General features: G+C 38.5%; 1 protein-coding gene across 4 annotated transcripts in view; it reads left to right on the forward strand.

The window, feature by feature from the left end:
• AHI1 (Abelson helper integration site 1) overlaps nt 1-20139 on the forward strand; it is a 109326-nt gene that overhangs the window by 52903 nt on the left and 36284 nt on the right. For all 4 annotated transcript variants that reach the window (XM_067293687.1, XM_013959112.2, XM_067293688.1 and 1 more), the window contains one exon: nt 516-633. In XM_067293687.1, the coding sequence (XP_067149788.1) occupies nt 516-633 (118 nt within the window). The remainder of the gene's footprint in view (nt 1-515; nt 634-20139) is intronic.

Here is a 20139-nt window from a genome sequence, read left to right on the forward strand (position 1 = left end):
TAAAGAAAGTGTATGGTGTTTTGGTGTAAATATGCTGTATTAATTTGCAGAAATCAATTTTGACTTAGGATAGGTTTAACCTTTTTTCACTCGTTCTAATACAAAGTAATCTCTTAGATGCAGTGTAGTGTAAATACTAAAATGAGAAGTTATTTTACATTTTTTTCAGTTTGTTACCATATATAAATGTAATTTTATTTTATACACTAACATGCAAAGAGAAGTAGCCAATTCAAACAGTTCTGTTCCATTGTTGTCACTGCTTGATATTTTCTGTGTCCATATATAAACATGGAATTCCATTTATAGCTCTGTCAATAATTTTTCCAAATCTTGTGTTTTCAAATATTCTAAAAAAAGGCCCTTGAAATTGCTGTTTACCATCCATTTGACTCTTTTTCCCCCTAGAGTTTAATACTTATTTAGAGTAATCAAATATTTCTCTTTTAGCTGTTGCATCAGTAAGTAACCCAGGAAATTACACTTCATTTTCTGATTTGCCTTTCCTATTACAGGCGAGCTCAAATCTTTCGCTTCCTGTGCCATCATTGCTGTCACCACACTCCAAGTTAAGACTGTCAGGCACTCTGAGCACCTCATTGAATCCTCTGTATCCTTTCTCTACTAAAAGTGGTAAGCTTCTTTTTTTATTTGATCATTCTCTCTAGGGAATGGGTAATAACTTTTGAGATGATTTTTTCCTGTCTATATAATTTTGCTGTGAATCTCTTTTGTGGAGTGGCCAGGTTGCTGTATGTGCCATTGTTTATACAGCCAGTGTAGTCTGATACAGTCCAATATTGATATTTGTTCCCTTGTAATGTTTTTTGTTCAAGCTCTACACTTACTTATTAGTGCTTTAAGTTCTTAAAACAATGTGTAATTACCAGCTTTTCTTAATTTAACATTTTGTTTTAGGATATTTTAAACACAGACACTGCAAAACAAAAAAAATCACATTTAAAAAAGCGTAATTATTAATATAAGAAAACAGTAATAAGAAAAGAGGTTTATTTAGGAACTATATTATTAAATCAACTCTTTGCAATTGTGTTAAATATGTTTTTAGAGTTTTGGTTTTTGTATTCATGAGGAAAAACTAAGCAATGAAATTATGCATTTTTATGATACTTGTTTGTTTTGACAGTATCTTGTTACATTGCTAATCAAAATATTGAATAGCAAAATGGATAATTTCATGTCTTTTTTTGGGTCCCTGTAAGACACAAAATTGTTAGCTTAGTTTCCAAGTGTTTTCATTTTGTATCCCTGAGCAGAGTGAAAAGAAGTAGGGGGAAAAAAAGAAAAATATAAACGAAATAGGTAATAGGGATTTAAAATATAGATAGTAAAAATAGGAATAGTCTCTATAATTATATAGAGTTGTCTCCTAAAGGGAGATAATTTTCTTCATAAATCAAGTTGTGATTACTTTTCAAAAAAAAAAAATTCTCAGCATGGACTAAAAGATTGATTAGTCTCAGAATCACTCTTATCACTAATTCACAATACAAATGGCCAACCACCAGTTAACCTCTGTATTTCCATTTTTCCATCTTAAAAAGAGAGTTGTTAAAGCCATAATAATATCCATCTATCTCACAGCAGATGCTTAGTATTTTCAGGGCATGAAAATCATATAGAAACAGTAGAATACCTTTTCTGTCTTATACATTGTGAATATTTAAAATAAGTGGACTAACCCTTTAAAGAAAATTAACATATACCTTAAGTTGTTTTAAGTGTTTATATCTAATATTGCTCAAACCAATGCACACATTATTGTCTTAAATTTTACTTTAGATAGAAGCACAGATAAATATGTAGATGGAGACCTTTTAATATCATGATCAAACTTAAATATATACTATAGGTGTTCATGCATGCTTCCAATACAGTTGTTGCCAGAACTGACTAATGTTTTAACACACTCTTCAAGCACAGAGTGTTATTTATGCAAGGAGAGTAAAGTAAAAAAGAAATAGAGGTAGTGCTATGCTTGGTACATATTAATGGTTTTTCAGTAGACAACAAAAGTAACAAGGAAATTTAGATTCTTAGGGAAAAGCAACATAAAAGACTACTGAAGCGTAATTGAAATAGATTTTCCTGTAAGAAAATCTTTAAAAATCTTAAATGACTTCTCTTCGTCATTTTGGGGGGCTCCAAGTTCTACTACTGTGATTAAATTGCTATGCTAGAGTTGTTTCATCAAAACGTAGAAGAAAGTTTCACTCTAGTTCATCTTTTCCCATTGACTATCAAGTGTGAATATAGTTGCTGGTATCTATAGCTCTTCCCTGTCAATTTAGTCTTAATTTTAAATAGAATGAAATCTTCACTAAAACAGATCTACTCATTATGGAGTGTGCTGGGAGCACAAAGACTCCTTCTGTGCTAGTTTTATATGTACACTATATATACTTATCTGTATTTATTATAATGGACCTTGCATCATTAACAACTGCCTGTAATAAAGGGATCCTTCATTTTTGTCTACTGGACAGTTAAAGATTCCTGAAAGTTTTGTTGGCATACTGATACTCAAGTTATTCTGTCTTATACTTCTCACACTTCCCTGTTACCTTTTTACATTTTTATTTAATGCTTCTCAAAGCAGAACATGGAATTCCTATTACAGTGAAGTCCCTACAGGTAGCATGTATAAAGTCCTGTTAACGTTCTTTTTTAGCTAATAACCAGCACATAAGCATGCTCTACTAACTTGATAAGGTTGTACCTGTTGTCTTGTGACATGGACAGTGTAGCAGCCTGGATACGTGCAGCACTTTGTTCTTTTAGCAAGACGATTTTATTAGCTAGGTCTTCCATTAGGTAGAAACATTGGAAAATCTGCATAATCCACCTTTGTGTTTTTTTGAAGGTAGCAGAATCTCTCCTGACCTTTAAATCTTCTTGTATCCAGAGATCTTTGCAGAAATAGTTTTAAATTATTTTATAGTACTTCAAATAAAAGTAATTTTCACATTACTTTTAAACATGCCTAGTCATTTTAACAGATGTGCTGTGCATGCTCTCTTACATGTTGTATGTTTCAGCTTTTCTTTTAAGTATGCATTTCCACATGTAGGTAGATTTGTTTCACACAAACACAAATACTTTTATGTGAAAAATCCAATAACCTTTTCCCTTATGAAATTTCTTACCCTATATTGGAATTTCCTATATTTCAACTTCTGACCATTGTCTCTTGCCCTTCTCTGTGCACCTCTGAGAAGTCTGTCTGTCTTTTCAAACCCACACCCTGATTTAGAAGAGAGCAAGTAGATCCCCTTAAGCCTTCTCCAGGCTGAACAAACTGAGCTCAGCCTATCATCTTGCATGATGTTCTCCAGTTCCCTAGCCATCTTAGTTGCCTCCTGCTTGAGTTGCTCCAGTTTGTCAATATATCCTCTGTACCGCAGAGCCCAAAACTGGACAAAGTAGTCCAGATATGGCCTCACAAGTACTGAGTAGGGGAGAACAACCACTTACCTCAACCTTCTACCTACATTGTTAGTAAGGTTGCAGTTAGCCATCATTGCTGCGAGGGCATGCTACTGGTTCATGTTCAACTTGCTGTTCATCAGAACCCCCAGGTCCTTCTCTGCATATCCTTTCTGTACCCAGTCAGTCCCCAGCCTGTACTGCTGTGCTGTGTGGGGTTGTTCCATCCCAGGTGCAGGACTTTATATTTGCATTTGCTGATCTTTGAGATTCTTGTCAGCCCATTCCTCAAGCTTGTTAAGGTCCCTCTGAATGGCAGCCCTGCCCTTCAGCATACTGACTACTGCCCTCAGTATGGTGTCATCTGTGAAGCTGCCAGTGGTGCCTTCTGTCCCATCATTCTGGTTGTTGATGGATATGATAAACACTATTGGCCACAACCCCTGAGGAATGCCACTTGTAACTGGTCTACTAGCAAGGCCTCAAAGGTCCAGGCAGTCTTTCACCTATCTTTTAGTCCAGCCATCCAGGTCATATTTTCCCAATATGGCTACAAGAATGCTCTGGGAGACTGATAAAAGCCTTCTGAAGGTCAAAGAAAGTATTCACTGCTTTCACCTCATCTGCGGAGTCAGCCATTTTGTCACAGAAGGCAATCAGATTAGGCTGGTGCAATTTGTGCTTGATAAATACACTATTTCCAGCCACTTTCTTATGTCTAGAAATGGTTTCCATGACATGAGGACGGGCTCTGTAGTCTTTCCGAAGATGGAGGTGAGGCTGACCAACCTGTAGTTTCCTGGATTTACCTTCTTTCCCACCACACACCTTTTTTTTTTTTTTTTTTTTTTTAATACAAGGAGTGTAACTTTTGCCTTAATCCAGGCATCAGGAATCTCAGGTCTTCGAAAGATACTGCAGAATGGCCTTGCAGTGATGCCAGCCAACTCCCTAAGCACCTTTGGCTGCATCCTGTTAAGTCCCATAAGCTTGTGTGTGTCCAGTTCACTTAAGTAGTCCCTGGCATGCTCCTCCTCCTACTACCACAGGTAGTATCTCACTCCTCCAAACTTTGCTGCAACACACACAGGAAAAGGACTGAGAGCAGACATTGCCAGTAAAGACTGAGGCAAAGGTGTCACCGAATACCTCAGCCTCTTCATCTGCTTTGTCACTTGATCTGCCACATTGGCATCAGGCTCTCATGTTCCTTGATCTTCCATGATCTTCTTGTTGCCCATCATATCCCCCACCAGTTTCGACTCTAGCCAAGCTTTGGCCTCCCTAATTCCATTCCTGCATGCCCAGTAATGCTTCTGGATTCCTTTTGGGTAGTGTCCATGCTTCCACTTTCTGCGTACTGCCTTTTTAACATTTGAGCTCAGTCAGGAGCTCCTTGGTCAGCCAAGCTGGCCTTTTGCCATACCCGCTCATTTTCTTGCACATTGGGATGGACCAGTCTTGTGCTTTGAGGAGGTTGTCCTTGAAGATCAACCGTCTTTTATTGAACTCCTCTATCCTTCAGGACAGTTTCCATGGGATCCTCCCTCCCAGTTTCCTAAACAAGCCAAGGTCTGCTTTCCTGAAGCCCTTTAAGCTTTGTTCTGATACTTGCCTTCCTCACTTCCCTCAAGATTGGTCATTTCGTGATCACCGCAGCAGGATTGTGTTAGACTATCACATCTCTAAGTTCTAATTGTAACTAATGTAATTCCATAGTGTATCTTGTATTGTTTCTTTAAAGAATTTCTTCAGTTATATTCTTTTGTCTTTAATCTTGAGTTTTGCATGTGTTGCTTAGGCATCCTAGCTTGCTTTGTTATAAATTAAATCATTCATTATTTAACCAGCAAATACAGTGCTTCAGCACTTTTCCCCAAGCACAGAACATCCTTTATGTGAAAGTGAAGTTAAGATCGTAGAATCACAGAATCATTGAGATGGGAAGGCACCTCTAGAAATGGTCTAGTCCAAACCCTCTGCTCACAGCAGGGTCACATAGAGCAGGTTGCTCAGGGCTGTTGTCCAGTCAGGTTTTGAGTATCTCCATGGACAGAAGCTCCGCAGCCTCTATGGGCAACCTGTTTTAGTGTTCGACCACCCTCACAGTAAAAGTTTTTTTTCTTATGTTTAAATGGAATTTCTTTTATTTCAGTTTGTGCCCATTGCCTCTTGGCCTTTCACTGGGCACCACTGGAAGAGTCTGGCTCTGTCGTCTTTACTCCCCCCCATCAGGTATTTATACATATAGATAAGATCCCTCTGAGCCTTCTCTTCTCCAGGCAGAACAGTCCCACGTCTCTGTCTCCCCTAAAATGTCAGATGCTCTAACCTCTTAATCATCTCAGTGGCCTTTCTCTGTACTCATTCCAGTATATCCATGTCTCTCTTGTCCTGGGGAGTCCAGAACTGAACACTGGACACCAGTTGTGGTCTCACCAGTGCTGTATAGAGCGGAAGAATCACTTCCCTCAGCCTGGTTCTTCCTAATGCAGGCCAGGAGGTTCTTGGCTGCCTTTGCCACAGGGACACGTTGCTGGCTCATGTTCAACTTGTTTACCAGAACTCCCAGGTCCTTTTCTGCAAAGCTGTTTTCCAGCCAGATGGTTCCCAGCCTGCACTGGTGCATGGAGTTTTTCTTCCCCAGGTGCAGGACTTCTCATTTCCCTCTGTTGAACTTCATGATATTCCTGTCAATCCATTTCTCCAGCCTGTCAAGGTCCCTCTGAATATCAGCGCAATCATTTGATTTATCAGCCACTCCTCCCAGCTTTGTATCATCAGCAAACTTGCTGAGGGTGCATTCCGTCCCTTCATCCAGGTCATTAATGAAGATGTTAAGCATTACTGGCCCCAATATTGAGCCCTGGAGTATAGCACTAGTGACTGGCCTCCAGCTAGATTTCGTGCCAGTGATTACAACCCTCTGAGCCCTGCAGTTCAGACAGTTTTCAATCCACCTCACTCTCTATTTATCCAGTCCATATTTAATCAGTTTATCTATGAGAATGTTATGGGAGACAGTGTTGAAAGCTTTGCTAAAATCAAGATAAACAACATAACTGCTCTCCCCTGAATGCTGTAGAGTGCTGTGCAACAGGTGTATTATGAGTTTTGTCATGAGTATGGTTAGAATTACTGGAAGATCAATATTATAAGAGAGAAAAAAAAGTCATTGATTTTCACAAATCATTACTACTGAAGTAGGTACCACAAAGCAGATACAAGACATGCAGATCAGCTTGTTTCTTGTATGTTAAATTCTGTGCATTTCATTAGAGAGATTTCCTTAAATTTAACAAAATTAATTTAAATTTAAGAAAACTAATCTTCTATGCTGTTCTCTCACAAAGATCTTGTTAAATTTGAGAAGAAGGCATGGAACATAGGTTTTCTTAGTGATCATCCTGATAGCCTGTCAATCGGACCTTTTCTGCAGGACTGTAATTTGTTTTTCCATATCAAATTTTCTTGTGTTTCTTGTGTTTGTGCCTCAGTAATGCTGCAGCTGAAATAGCTGATAGCTCTCTCAGTGGTTTGCAAAGATTGCTAGATGTGTGTTTTTGGAGAAAATCACCTCCTCTAAGTCTCGTCTTTTGTAATTCGTATTCTTGAAGTCTTATGAAGTCTTATCCTAGCTTTGAGTCTCCTCAGATTTCTACTTGTTCTATATACAGCAAATTACTTTATTCTTGCTGGAATGTTTAGTAAATTTTAGGGAATCTCTCCTAAAAATATGTAATGTTTAAATTTCTGGCACTGTTTAGTTTTTTTAAGAAAATTTGTCTAATGCCTGTCTTTTGTAGTCACAATTGAAATTTTATCTTCCTTGTGCTGTATAAGCTCTGCTTTTGCTCGTGTTTGTGTTGATTTTATCATATCCATCCTGCGGCACTGCTCTGCAGCACTGCACTGAGCATGATCCAGTACTCTCTCAACCATTCCTGTCTTTTCCTTCTCACGTTCTCATCTTTGTACCTTCTTTCGGGATTACCCATTTCCTGGTTGTTATTTTTTAAACAAATGAGGAAGTAACAAAAGCTCCAGCTTTCATTTATCTGTTCTCTGAGAAACATTAAAATCTGCACTGTTTTTATTTTTTCCTATTGCCTTCCTCACTAAGATTGTAAGCGTCTTTGCACAGTGAAATCACCTCCTTGCAGTCTCACATACTGTTTTGCAGATCTGTGGCATGACATGAAAGAATTGGCCCACTTTTTTAGGCTTTATTCAGCAGTCACTTTTGAATTCAGTAACTACCACTAAGTTCAGGGCAAGTGTTCTAAAATAAATTTTAGGTTTCAAATAGTTATAATTAGCAGTGACTCTAATAGTTATAACTGTATGGGAGGTTGAAGTTTGGCTATAAATATTGCACAGAGTTTTTCACTAAAATTTTCACTTCAATAAAGCCAGGTAATTAAACTTGCTCTTAAAATTAATTACATATGTGCTAGGAACGTGATGGTTCTTGTATCTTAAAAAAAAATCTCAAAAACAAAAAACACAACACTTTGGCAAGGTTGAGAACAATTAGAAGGTTTCTATCCATTAACGCAACTGACAGTCAAAGGTGTTTTCACCTATATAAAGTGAAAGTTTCAAAGGACTCTTTCTCACTCTTTGAACATATTAACAAAATTGAGTATTGCACTTCAGTCCTCCAATATATTTGATAGACTATTTAAAAATTCTTTTTTCAGTCTCAAGCAAACAGCGAAATCAAAAGTAGTATATCAAAATTATCAAAAGTATTTATGCATCAGCTAAATACTCTTAAAACATTGTTTTCTTTTTCTTAGGAGAAAAAGGAGATATTTCAAGTTACAAAATTCACATTTCTGCAGAGATACTGCAGAAACATTGTCAAAAATTAAACCCTCATATGTTTGTTAGTATCATTGATTATTGCAGTACTATTAGGTTTGCAGCAACTTTTTTCAATGTTTTGTGTAGCCTCCCCGTCACTATAATATCTATCTTTTGTACTGCTGTGATAATCCATGGAGGACTTAAATCGGTCTTTATTTTGACAAATCTTTATTTTGAAGATATTTACTTTATAATATTCTACTAACATTACGTGTAGATAAGAGTTAGTGCAATTTCATGGGTTTCCTGGGTAGAAAAGAGTGTTGTGACTTGATTATCAAAGTTGTTGTGCCTAATTTGTCCTGAGTTTGGGTGGTTACATGAGAATTTAACATTCAGTTGTTAACGAAAGATAACATTCTAACAGCTTTCTATATGGACTGTTTGAATAAACATTAGTCCCAATGGCTTAAAAGTCCCCTACATAAAAAAGGTCTAAACTTACTTTTAAAAATAAGTTCATATTTGGGGGAATGGATCTGATTCATTATTTTGAATATTTGGAGTTGGCAGTGTTACAACTGAACATTGATTCTTATGATACACGAACTTTAAAAAGATACAGTGAAGCTCAATTACTATGTTTCTTGTGTTAGAATTAAGATATTACAGCTTAACAGAGAGTGACCAACACCATTCAGTCAATTTACAAATCAGATAAATTTTTGCTTGTTGTCTTAGCAATTGCATAGAAATATAGGATCTTCTGCTAGAACTCACTTGTGCACAGCAAGCTACACTCCTTGAGAGGTAATGAAAGCAAAGATGATTTTATATTACCTTTGAAGCTCCCCAGTACTTGTATCAGCTTGAGTTTCAGCACAATTTTGGTGGGATGGGGGATACTCCAAGTTGTTCTTGGCTATCTAGAGCCCAGTTAAGCCTGTTTAGGATAATTAGATCATGTATGTTGTATATTAGATTATATATATATTAGGTCATATGCGGCTCTTTTCCCTGACTAGATCTTCTCCTTTGTGGACTGAGAGAGACTGGAGGAAAGCTACTAACAAAATATTGTGCTAGTCACAGAGGAGCGTGTAGAAAGCCAGTTCCTTGTGGCCTAATCCTTTGAATCTCTTGTTATTTAGAAACTGTAGGAAAAAAAACCCAAAACTTGTTATACAAACTGTAATTGAAAATGTCTTGTATCAAATGAACAATTGAATTTTATCGGTTTTACTATTAGAATAGCTTACTTTGAAAATGAACAGTGATAAAATATCCTAAAGAGGTTTACGAGTTAAAATATTGAAAGACATGACAGCATATGTATTAACTGAAGGCTGTGAGTATATATGGTGTATATATTCCAAGTATAACATGAAATACAGTATTTGTAGCATATGGTTGTCTATGTTTGGATACAGGTTGGTGAGGTTTTCAAAGGTGGCTAAAAGAATTATTTGGCAGACAGATGACTAAGAGAAAGCACGTAGTATGGCCAGCAGCATTGCAGGCCTTCCCACACTGCTGTACTGAAGTTATATAATACTGACCCTGAGGGATCTTTTTTTTTTTTTTGTGGGAGTACCAGTTGGATAAACCTGTTTACTGGGACCTGATTCATGCAAGTGAATTGAACAGCATGCAGATCACTGAATACATCCATTTTTATTTTTTGATCCTAGTGTAGTACTGCAAATACTGTATTTTACCAAAATAGGAGTGAAATCTCTTCCGATTCATCTTTTAAGAGAGATAGCTTTGTTGGGTTATATGTGTTTTTATATGCATGTGTGTAAAGGAGAAGGTAAAGATAAGAAAAGATCTCTCAATTTTGTCTTGAAAAATCTGGGTATATCCATTCCCTGTTGAGCTTGAATTTGTGTTGCCTCACTAGCTCACCCAACAGTTTCATTTAGATTTGATGTAGTGGGGAAAGCAGTTAAGCCTGCAGAGCTGTACAGATTGGAGCTATAGAAATGGTGTAGCGGTTTGCCATAATGTCTAATTTCAGCTGAGAGAACTTTTGAGTCATTTTGAGATGTTTCTTTTCAGCCTTGCACTTTCTTAACATTGGGACAGGAGCATAATGTGGTCAAATACATACATAAGAGTGATTCAATACCATGCACTTGCTTGAAAATGGTCTGAGAGTAGTGCAAGATGCTAGGAAGTGACAGTAATGATGGAAGCTAATTTTCATTACTTTTTTTCATTGAAATGCTTACAAAGGGGAGGTAGGTAATGTTTAGTATAAGGCACTCTTACAAATTCATTAATATTGGTGAGTCTGCTGGGGGGGGGGGTTGTGATACTGATTAATAAAAGAATGAAATGAAATTATGATGCCTGCACAAAAGAGTTTTAGTAGTTTTGATTTTATCCAGTGTTCTGATCTCTTCTTATTTGTCCTTACTACTACAGACGGAGAGCTGTGAACTTCTTGTTCACTGTGGAACTGCGATAATAGCCTTCATTTTATTAGGCAATTTAGTGGTGAAAATCTTTAATTAGTATTCTGCTAGCCATTTTGGGTTTAATCTCATTTAAAAAAAATTCCTTTGTGTATAAATTTGGAACACTTTGTCCTATAGTGGTCATGCTGAAATAGAGAATGGTCTAAGAATATGTGAGAAGAAAGCTTGCAGAAGGACAGGTTCTTTTACTAGATTAGCTCATATATTTAAAAAGAGTGGATGTACGTTGAGATGAAAAAAATCTATGCCCAGAACTTCTCTTACTTTTCAGTTATGTTTCTATGTTTTTATGCAATTTTCTTTTCTTGCTCTGTCATACATTTGAAGAACTGATCCTGCCTGATGTATTTTTTTATAAACTTGACTTTGTAAAAATTTTCAGGAGAACTCCCCTCTCATTTAAATTAATTTACTAGATTCCCAAAAGCACAAGATACCTAACAGCTCACGTTTTTAAGGTGCTAGAATTTTTTGGAAGTGTGGCATCTTCATTTAATTACTCTAATGGCAAATTGGTTCTAACTTTCAAAATTTTGCCCATTAACTGTCTTTTATTTTGTATTCATAATGTAAAAACATGAATTGACTTTTTATTATTTTTATATTTTTATTACTATTACAGGTATCTAATTGCAACTTTGCAGAATTTTAGACACAGCAATTTACAGCAGTTCATGCAACTTGAATTATCATGGAAATAGAGCACTTAGAAGATACAAGTGTCAAAATAATTTGATATAAATTTTACAGTGATCCATAAACCTGAGGGAGGGAAATTCACATTTTGCTTTAATTTTTAAAATTGAATTGCTTCTTAACTCTGGACTAACTGTGCATGTTTTCCTTCTTTTGGAAATTGGATTACATTTTCCCCTCAGTTTGGATATAAATAATATTAGAAAACTGTTAAGAGAAAGAACAGATGACTAGCCCTTTATAAAGTGAATATACTTTTGTTTTAGTTCCTAGGTTTTTGTTTATATTATTCTGTTTTTTTTTCTCCTAATAAGTAAGGTATCTTAGATAATATCTTCACATTCATTACAAGAGTAGATTTTAACTATAAAGCATTGCATATTCACAGAGAAATTACCATAAGGGGTTAAGTTTTAAATCCAATAGTCAGAATTTCTCTTTATTTTTCAAAAGAGGGTGAAAGAACTGAGATGAAGTACTTGCTAAGCAAATAAATCAGATCTTCAGCAGATATGAACTGACTTATCTACACTGACTTCAGTTAAAAGTATTTTGACTAAAAGCAGAAGAGCATTAGGTTTAAAACTTCCAAGGGCAACTTGGAAAGTATCATCAGTAGGATTACAGAGCCCTGGGGATGGTAGTCAGGGATCCGAGGGCCCAGGTCATTTTCTCCTCGGTCTTGCAAGTGAGGGGAAAGGATAGGAGGAGGAGTAGATGGATACTGCAAGTAAACAAGTAAACAAGTGACTGTGCAGCTGGTATCGGCAACAGGGTTTTAGTTTCTGTGACCATGGGACCCTGTCTGAAGATTGACAATGGAATGGGAGAAATGAGATCCACCTCACTAAACGGGGCACACATGTTCTTTGCCAGCAGGCTGGCCAACCTGGTAAGGAGGGCTTTAAACTAGGAAAGATGAGAGAAGAGGAAAGTTATAGAGACCATGCAGTCAGCAAAACAGGGCTCAAGTGGGGAATACCTCCAACAGTTGCATGCAGCTAAGGAAGTAGCTACAAGACAAGACTATGAAGAAACCTCTTGCACCCCTCCTTGGAAATCAGCATGCTCGAATACCTCTCTGAAGTGCCCTAAGTGCCTGTACACGAATACACGTAGCATGGGAAATAAACAGGAGGAATTAGAGATCTGTGTGCAGTCGCAGGGCTATGATCTCATTGCGATTACAGAGACATGGTGGGATGGCTTGCATGACTGGAATGCTGCCATGGATGGCTGCATGTTCTTTAGGAAGAACAAGCCAGGAAGGCAAGGTGGGGGAGTCGCTCTTTATGTTAGAGAGCACCTGGAATGTATGGAGCTCTGCCTAGATGTGGATGATGAGCGGGTCAAGAGCTTATGGGTAAGGACTAAGGAGCAGACTAACATGGGTGACACTGTTGGGGGTGTTTGCTGCAGGCCAACTGATCAGGAAGAAGAAGTAGATGAGGCCTTCTGCAGACAACTGGAAGTAGCCTTATGATCACAGGCCCTGATTCTCATGGGGGACTTTAACCACCCTCCTCTGCTGGAGGAACAACACAGCAAGGCACGAGCAATCCAGGAAGCTGCTGGAGAGCACTGATGATAACTTTCTGACACAGGTGATGAAGGAGCCAACAAGGAGAGGTGCGCTACTGGACCTTATACTAACAAACAAAGAAGGACTGGTTGGAGATGTGAAGGTCGCCTTGGCTGCAGTGACCATGAAATTGTGGAGTTCAGGATCCTGCGAGGAGGAAGCAGGGCTGAAAGTAGGATCACAATCCTGGACTCCAGGAGAGCAAACTTTGGCCTCTTCAGGGACCTTCTTGGAAGAATCCCATGGGACAGGGCCCTAGAAGGAGGAGGGGTCCAAGAGAGCTGGTTAATATTCAAGGCTCAGTTCCTCCAAGCTCAAGAATAGTGCATTGCAATAAGCAAGAAGTTGAGCAAAGGAGGCAGGAGACCTGCATGGATGAACAAGGAGCTCCTGGCAAAACTCAAACAGAAGAAGGAAGTGTACAGAAGGTGGAAGCAAGGACAGGCCACTTGGGACAAATATAGGGACGTTGTCCAAGTATGCAGGGATGGGACTAGGAAGACCAAGGCCCATTTGGAGTTTAATGTGGCAAGGTATGTCAAGGACAGCAAGAAGGGCTTCTTTAAATACATCAGTAACAAAAGGAAGACTAGGGAAAATGTGGGCCTGCTACTGAATGGGGCAGGGGCCCTGTTGACAGAGGATGCAGGGAAGACAGAGATACTGAATGTCTTTGCTTCAGTCTTTACAGCTAAGCCTGGCCCTCAGGAATCCCAGACCCTGGAGAAAGGAAGATGTTCCCTTGGTGGAGGAGGATCAGGTTAGAGATCATTCAGGCAAGCTTGACATCCACAAGTCCATGGGCCCTGATGGGATGAACCCTGAGGGAGCTGGCGGATGTTATTGCTAGGCCACTTTCAATCATCTTTGAAAGGTCATGGAGAATAGGAGACGTGGCTGTGGACTGGAAGAAAGCCAATGTCACTCCAGTCTTCAAAAAGGGCAAGAAGGAGGACCCAGGGAACTACAGGCCAGTCAGCCTCACCTGCATCCCTGGAAAGGTGATGGAACAGCTCATCCTGGCTCCATCTTTAAACATGTGAAGGATAAGAAGGTGATCAGGAGTAGTCAGCATGGCTTCACCAAGGGGAAATCATGCTTAACCAATCTGATAGCCTTCTATGATGGAATGACTGGCTGGGTAGATGAGGGGAGAGCAGTGGATGTTGTCTACCTTGACTTCAGCAAGGCTTTTGACACTGTCTCCCGTAACATCCTCATAGACAAGCTCAGGAAGTGTGGTTTAGATGAGTGGACAGTGAGGTGGATTGAGAACTGGCTGAATGGCAGAGCTCAGAGGGTTGTGATCAGCGTCACAAATGTTAGTTGGAGACCAACGGTATCTTGGGCTGCATTAGGAAGAGCATTGCATGTCATAGATATCACAGGTCGGGAGAGGTAATCTTCTCCCTCTACTCAGCCCTGGTGAGGCCGCATCTGGAGTACTGTGTCCAGTTCTGGGCTCCCCGATACAAGAGACACATGGAGCTACTGGAACAAGTCCAGCGAAGTGCTACTAAGATACTGAAGGGACGGGAGCATGTCTCCTACGAGGAAAGGCTGAGAGAGCTGGGCCTGTTCAGCCTGGAGAAGAGAAGATGGAGGGGAGATCTTATCAATGTGTATAAGTATCTGAAGGGAGGGTGTCAAGAGGATGGGACCAGACTCTTTTCAGTGGTGCCCAGCGACAGGATGGGAGGCAATGGGCACAAACTGAAATGCAGGAAGTTCCATCTGAACATGAGGAAAAACTTCTTTACAGGTTGCCCAGAGGGGTCATGGAGTCTCCATCCTTGGAGCTATTCAAAAGCCGTCTGGACAGGATCCTGTGCAACGTGCTCCAGGTGACCCTGCTTGAGCAGAGGGGTTGGCCTAGATGATCTTCAGAGGTCTCTTCCAACCTCAAACATTCTGTGATTCTGTGATTATGTGTGTTAGTTTGAATGGGTTCTCCACTGAGGGGGGAAATGGGGGAAAATGATCATTCATTTTAAGGTATTCTTATCTCTCACCTTTCATTTTGGGGAAAAGTATAAGAGAGAAGAGAGTAAGAAAAGAAAGATAAGTTTTTGAACTTCTTTTGATGTTTGTAATGGGATAGAAAAATTGAAAACTTTAACCTAAAATACTTTTCTCAAGGTTATTTTTCTTTTAAACACCCATTACAGGATCTTGCATATGCATCTCTGGTTCCTTTGTAACCTATTTTGCTATACCATTTGCATTATGAAGGCAAGGTACTTCAGTATAGTGTCTCACTTCCTTCAGTGCAAATAAATTATGAAGACTCACTTGTCACCCGCAGCCAACCTTTGTACGTAGTTCCTTGATCTTAGTGTTTCTCTTCAGTCACTAGAGCCATCTCCAGGATGCTCTACCTTATACCTGACCTTTTCAGTAAACAGGAGTTAGAGTACTAAGACAGGACTGTATCCTCACTTTGGCTCTTTTGCCATTCAGGCGATGCTGAAGGGAAAGATGCAGACCTTCCATAGAGCTCTGTGGCCCTCTCGTGCTGTGCCGCCAGCACCAATTGCCTGTGTCAGAGTTCTGGCCCAAGGCACAAATACAGGACCTTGTTCTAAGCTAGAAGAGCTTAGTGTTTATGTTTATAAATGAATAGTAAAATGAATTTTTAATTTGAAAACAAAAGATGTATAAATAGGCTCATCTAACCACAGAAATGTTCCAACAGAGTAGTAAAGACACAGAGACAAAACCATTAACATTAATGACAATCTAGTTCTTCTATTTTAAAAGCTTGCTTATCCAGTTTACTATATCTGATTGATAAGATGTTATAAATGTCAAAGAGTTTGTATTTTCTAGTTCAACTTGCTAGAATTGTTTATACTGAGATCAAAGATACACGTGTTCCTTTCTTATATGTTCTTCTTCATGTTTCTTCTAGGCAAGTTAATTAAAATATTTCACTAAAAATTACACTGAATACAGAGCACAATAACAGCAATCTTTGAAGATTCCAAAAACTATCAAAAGAACACCATTTATATTTACTTGAAATTGGTGTATGCTGTGCCTTCAGGGTAAAGGAAGTACTCTTAGCCAAATTATACAAGGGTGTGGATTAAATGAAGCATTACTCTCTGTTTGGCAGCACTGGATATAGATTGCGAAATCAGGGTGTGACGTAGTACTGTAGAAAGACTCTGCCAAAAGTGATTTGGCCCGAGTGTGCCCTTACTTTTTCAATTATGTGCTATCCTAAAATAACTAAATCTAATTAATTCCTAAGTAGAGAGGTCCTGTTAACTGTTTTCAGCCTGAGTTTGTCTGTACTTTCAGACAAAGCTTGTCTGTATTTTTTGAGCTGCAGAGCCACAAGACAGCAAATGTTGACAGAGTGCATGCTTAAATGCAATTCCAGCTGGTTTTAGAGGTAAAAACAGTGCACTACTTCTGCCCAAGGGCTGTGCAGTAAAGTATCAACAAATAATTTCAGCAGAAAATTCAGGTCAGCAAGGAGGCTCTCTGTATAGCAATAAGCATGGGTGAATAAGGCGAGAAAACTGATTCCATGTATTGCTCCAGTCCTTCTGACCTTATCATTTCCTGAGGAGATGGGAGGACTGTAGAAAAAGACCCTGTAGCAGCCACGGTGTACAGGAGGGAGGTGCTCTCCCCACCCCCAGAGAGGGCCTGGATCCTTTGATTTCATTCCTAGTTTTGAAAAGTGAGCAAATACTAAGTACGTTTAAAACACTGTTCTGATTTTTAAGGTATATTATCCTTCCTTGTTTGGTATGCATGCATACTTTTTCAAATATTTTTTAAAACCTTTGTTAATTTTATAGATGTATTTTTTTCTGTGTGAAACGACTGGGTTTTCAGGGACTCGGACACAACTTCTGTTAATCGAGTTGCTGAAGCACCGCATTCAGTGAAGAGCCAGCTTCCCTCGCATGATTCATTCTGCTAACTTAACTCATTTAAAATTAACTTTGGATATTTCTGTTCTACACTACGGTCTTCAATTTATGCATGTGCTCTGGTAGCAAGGTATTTCATAGTAACTTGGTACTGATTCTGTTGATCCTGTAGAAACCAGTGGTAGAGGATGGTTGTTTGGGAAAATGTTAAGAAAACAAAAGACATGTACAGAGAAATGAGGGCCTCTATGGGTGCCTAACTCAGATATTTCTATTGTCAAACAACTTTGTGACTTGATAACATTCACAGAACTGGCCCCAGCATGCTGCTTTGCTCCAAGTGAGATGAGAGTTTCACCAGAGCCTGCCTCCTCACTGTTAGCATCCTTTCTTGTTCTGAGGAGGTTGTAAGAAACAGTGACTCGTTGCCTGTTGACTTCAAATGAGGTGGCCTTAGACCTCTACATGTCACTCCTTCACACTTTCATTTGGGAGTTTTCTGCACCCTTGTGACACACTCAAGTGAAAGAACCAATTGTACAGGTTCCTTCCTTATCTTTCTCTTCACAAACGGGCTCAATCTCCTCAGTTTTTACTTCCTCAGCCAAAGAAAAAGATCAGAATGACATGCAGACAGCTTAAAAAAAAAAAGAGAGAGAGAGAGAGAAAGAGAAGAAAAAAAAAAAATCTCTGTAGAGCTTTCCTGCTCACTGGACCCCAGGCTCAGCTCCAGCATGCCAGACAATCCCTCTTCTGCAGAAGACTCCTGTCCAGGCTATATAACAGACAGCATTTGAAACATGGAAAACTGATTCTCATCTGAAGACTAATTCTAGCTTATCACATCCCCATTTGTTTCTAGGTATCATATCCCCATTTCCTGTCCTATTAGTCTCTGCTGTTTTGAATAGAGGGCCACTGTCTGTATTAGCTTCTACTGCCTAACTGATTGAGGTTTTTCCAGATTTACTAAAGCATATTGCAATTACAGATCTTGATATAGGTCTTCCTGGAATCCATTCAGAGCCTGACAGGTCAACGGCAGCAGACCGCTGCAGCTAATATGTCAATAACTAATACATATAAAAATAGTGTTTACTTAATAATTGTATGCTGAGCATCTTTTGGTGTGATAAATTGCCTAGTACCAGAAGATATTCTGAGAATTCTTTCATCTTCTACCACATTTTCTGGTTGTTGCTGTCCAGTAGTAAAGCATAAGAAGCAATTCCTCAGCTTTTTTTCTGGCAAGAGCTATAAATGCTTAGACTCACTTTGTAAGATGTCATTTTATGTACCATTTTTCAAGTGACGAGAGTGAACAGGCTCTGCTTACATCTTTGAATTTTCACTTTGGATAACCACATTTAAGCAGAGTTCACCTCTCTGATAAAAAAAGGGTCATCTTATCTTTTAGTTTTTTTGCCTCTGGCTGTCTTGATTCAGAGGAGATAGCAGGGAGGTTTGTCACCTCCTGTGTTTGTTCAGAAGAATCTCTTGTAACAGAGCTCTTGATAACTTCCATATGATGCTCATTGTTATTTGAAGAACTTTTCTCATGGGCTGGGTACTCTTAAGAGCTAAAACTAACTTGGTATTTACCTCCTTTAAGGATTCCAAGTCACACTGAGGTCTTAGAATTTTTCATTCTAGAAAGGAATACATTCAAACTTGAATTTTCATTTTGAACTGCATATCTATTAATTAGTAGTAACTTTTCACCTTTTATGTCAAGCAGCTTGATCTAGGAATGTGTTCAGCCCAATTGTACTTCCTCCAAATTTAGCTGCTTTTGTATAAAAGGAAGAACCAGCAGGAGAAGAAAGAATTGTGCTGCTGCTATTTGGATGAATCTGAAATGCAATGCCCACTTAATGCGTATGTGTAATACACTACATTGTGTACCACATGATAACAGCACTTGATACCAGTTTATAACAGTACTTTATAATAAAGTTCTTTTGCTTGTGCTAAAGAGCATAAAAGGCACTTCCATCTTTCTTTGGCTATTCATACGTGTAAAGCATCTTCAGAAACTGCAATTGCGGTTTGAATTAAGATTCTTCCTTTAAATCAGCCTTTCTTCTTATCCAAACAAGTCCTTTTCAGGGTAAGTTCCAAGAATCCTGCAAAGAGAACAAGCTGTGTCCAGAGTTGTGTCTGTGTCACTAGTTTCTGAGTTAATAATTTGGCACATGTAGATGTGCAAAAACCATCTAGGAAGGTTTAACACCTGTGTGCTTTGATGTGAACAAGTGTGTTTAGGGATATGCTTTGAGAGTCCCAAACTTTCATAGTGTTACTAGACAGTCTTGTATGTTTTGTACGTTTGTGTGGTCCTTTTGATAGCATAAAACCGATGTTTGTGTTACAGCAATGAAGTCAGTTTTAAATAACCCAAACATCCTTCACAATGCATAATGTATAGAAACAGGTTACTTCCATATTAGGGCATGGAGAATTTCCTGTCATTGAGTGTTCAAAACTCAATAATGCCATTTGTCTTACTAATGAGTATGAAAACTTAGCAGTCACTGCTTTTGTATGGATTTGGGTTACTGGAGGTGCAGTATGAGCCATACTCAGTAGTTATTTTAACTGGTGGTATTAGTGAAGCCAGAGAGCATGGGGGCTATAATTAAGGTTAAATGTTAAAATACAGCAATTTATATCAGTTTGGCACTACCTGTGTGATGATGTGAATAAAGCTCTCATGATGCTATATTAAGTATTTAGTCAAATTGTATTTCATGATATTATAGTAAATATTTAGTAAAATTGTACTTCTGTATTAGTTTTAAATTTAAGCTTTTAAAATAATTTTGTTTACATCTTTAGACTTGCTATGCAAATACTCCTCTTTGTAAAATTGCTATACAAATAAGAAACAGGATTAATTGGATAGAACTGTATAATTTTTACTGACTCAGCACTGAGATAATGCAAAGTCTTACTTTCTTCTCATACCAGATGCAGTGATTTGGGCTGCTGATTGAACCTTAAGGAAAAGTCAGTTCATTCCAGGATACCCAGAGTTCTGGCAATCTGGTTTTGCCCCAAATCTGCACACAGTCCCTTTTTATGAAACGTCTGTCCTTGTTTTACGTCTTTTACCTCTCCTCAGATCAGGTGCTAGCCTGTAAAGGAAAGGAAGTATTGCCTCTTAATGATGCTCATTACAGTTTCCTTCCCGTGTTTATATTTCACATATCCTCCGCCTAAGGAAAAT

The sequence above is a fragment of the Apteryx mantelli genome, chromosome 3 (assembly GCF_036417845.1).
Source record: "Apteryx mantelli isolate bAptMan1 chromosome 3, bAptMan1.hap1, whole genome shotgun sequence".
Lineage (NCBI taxonomy): Eukaryota > Metazoa > Chordata > Aves > Apterygiformes > Apterygidae > Apteryx > Apteryx mantelli.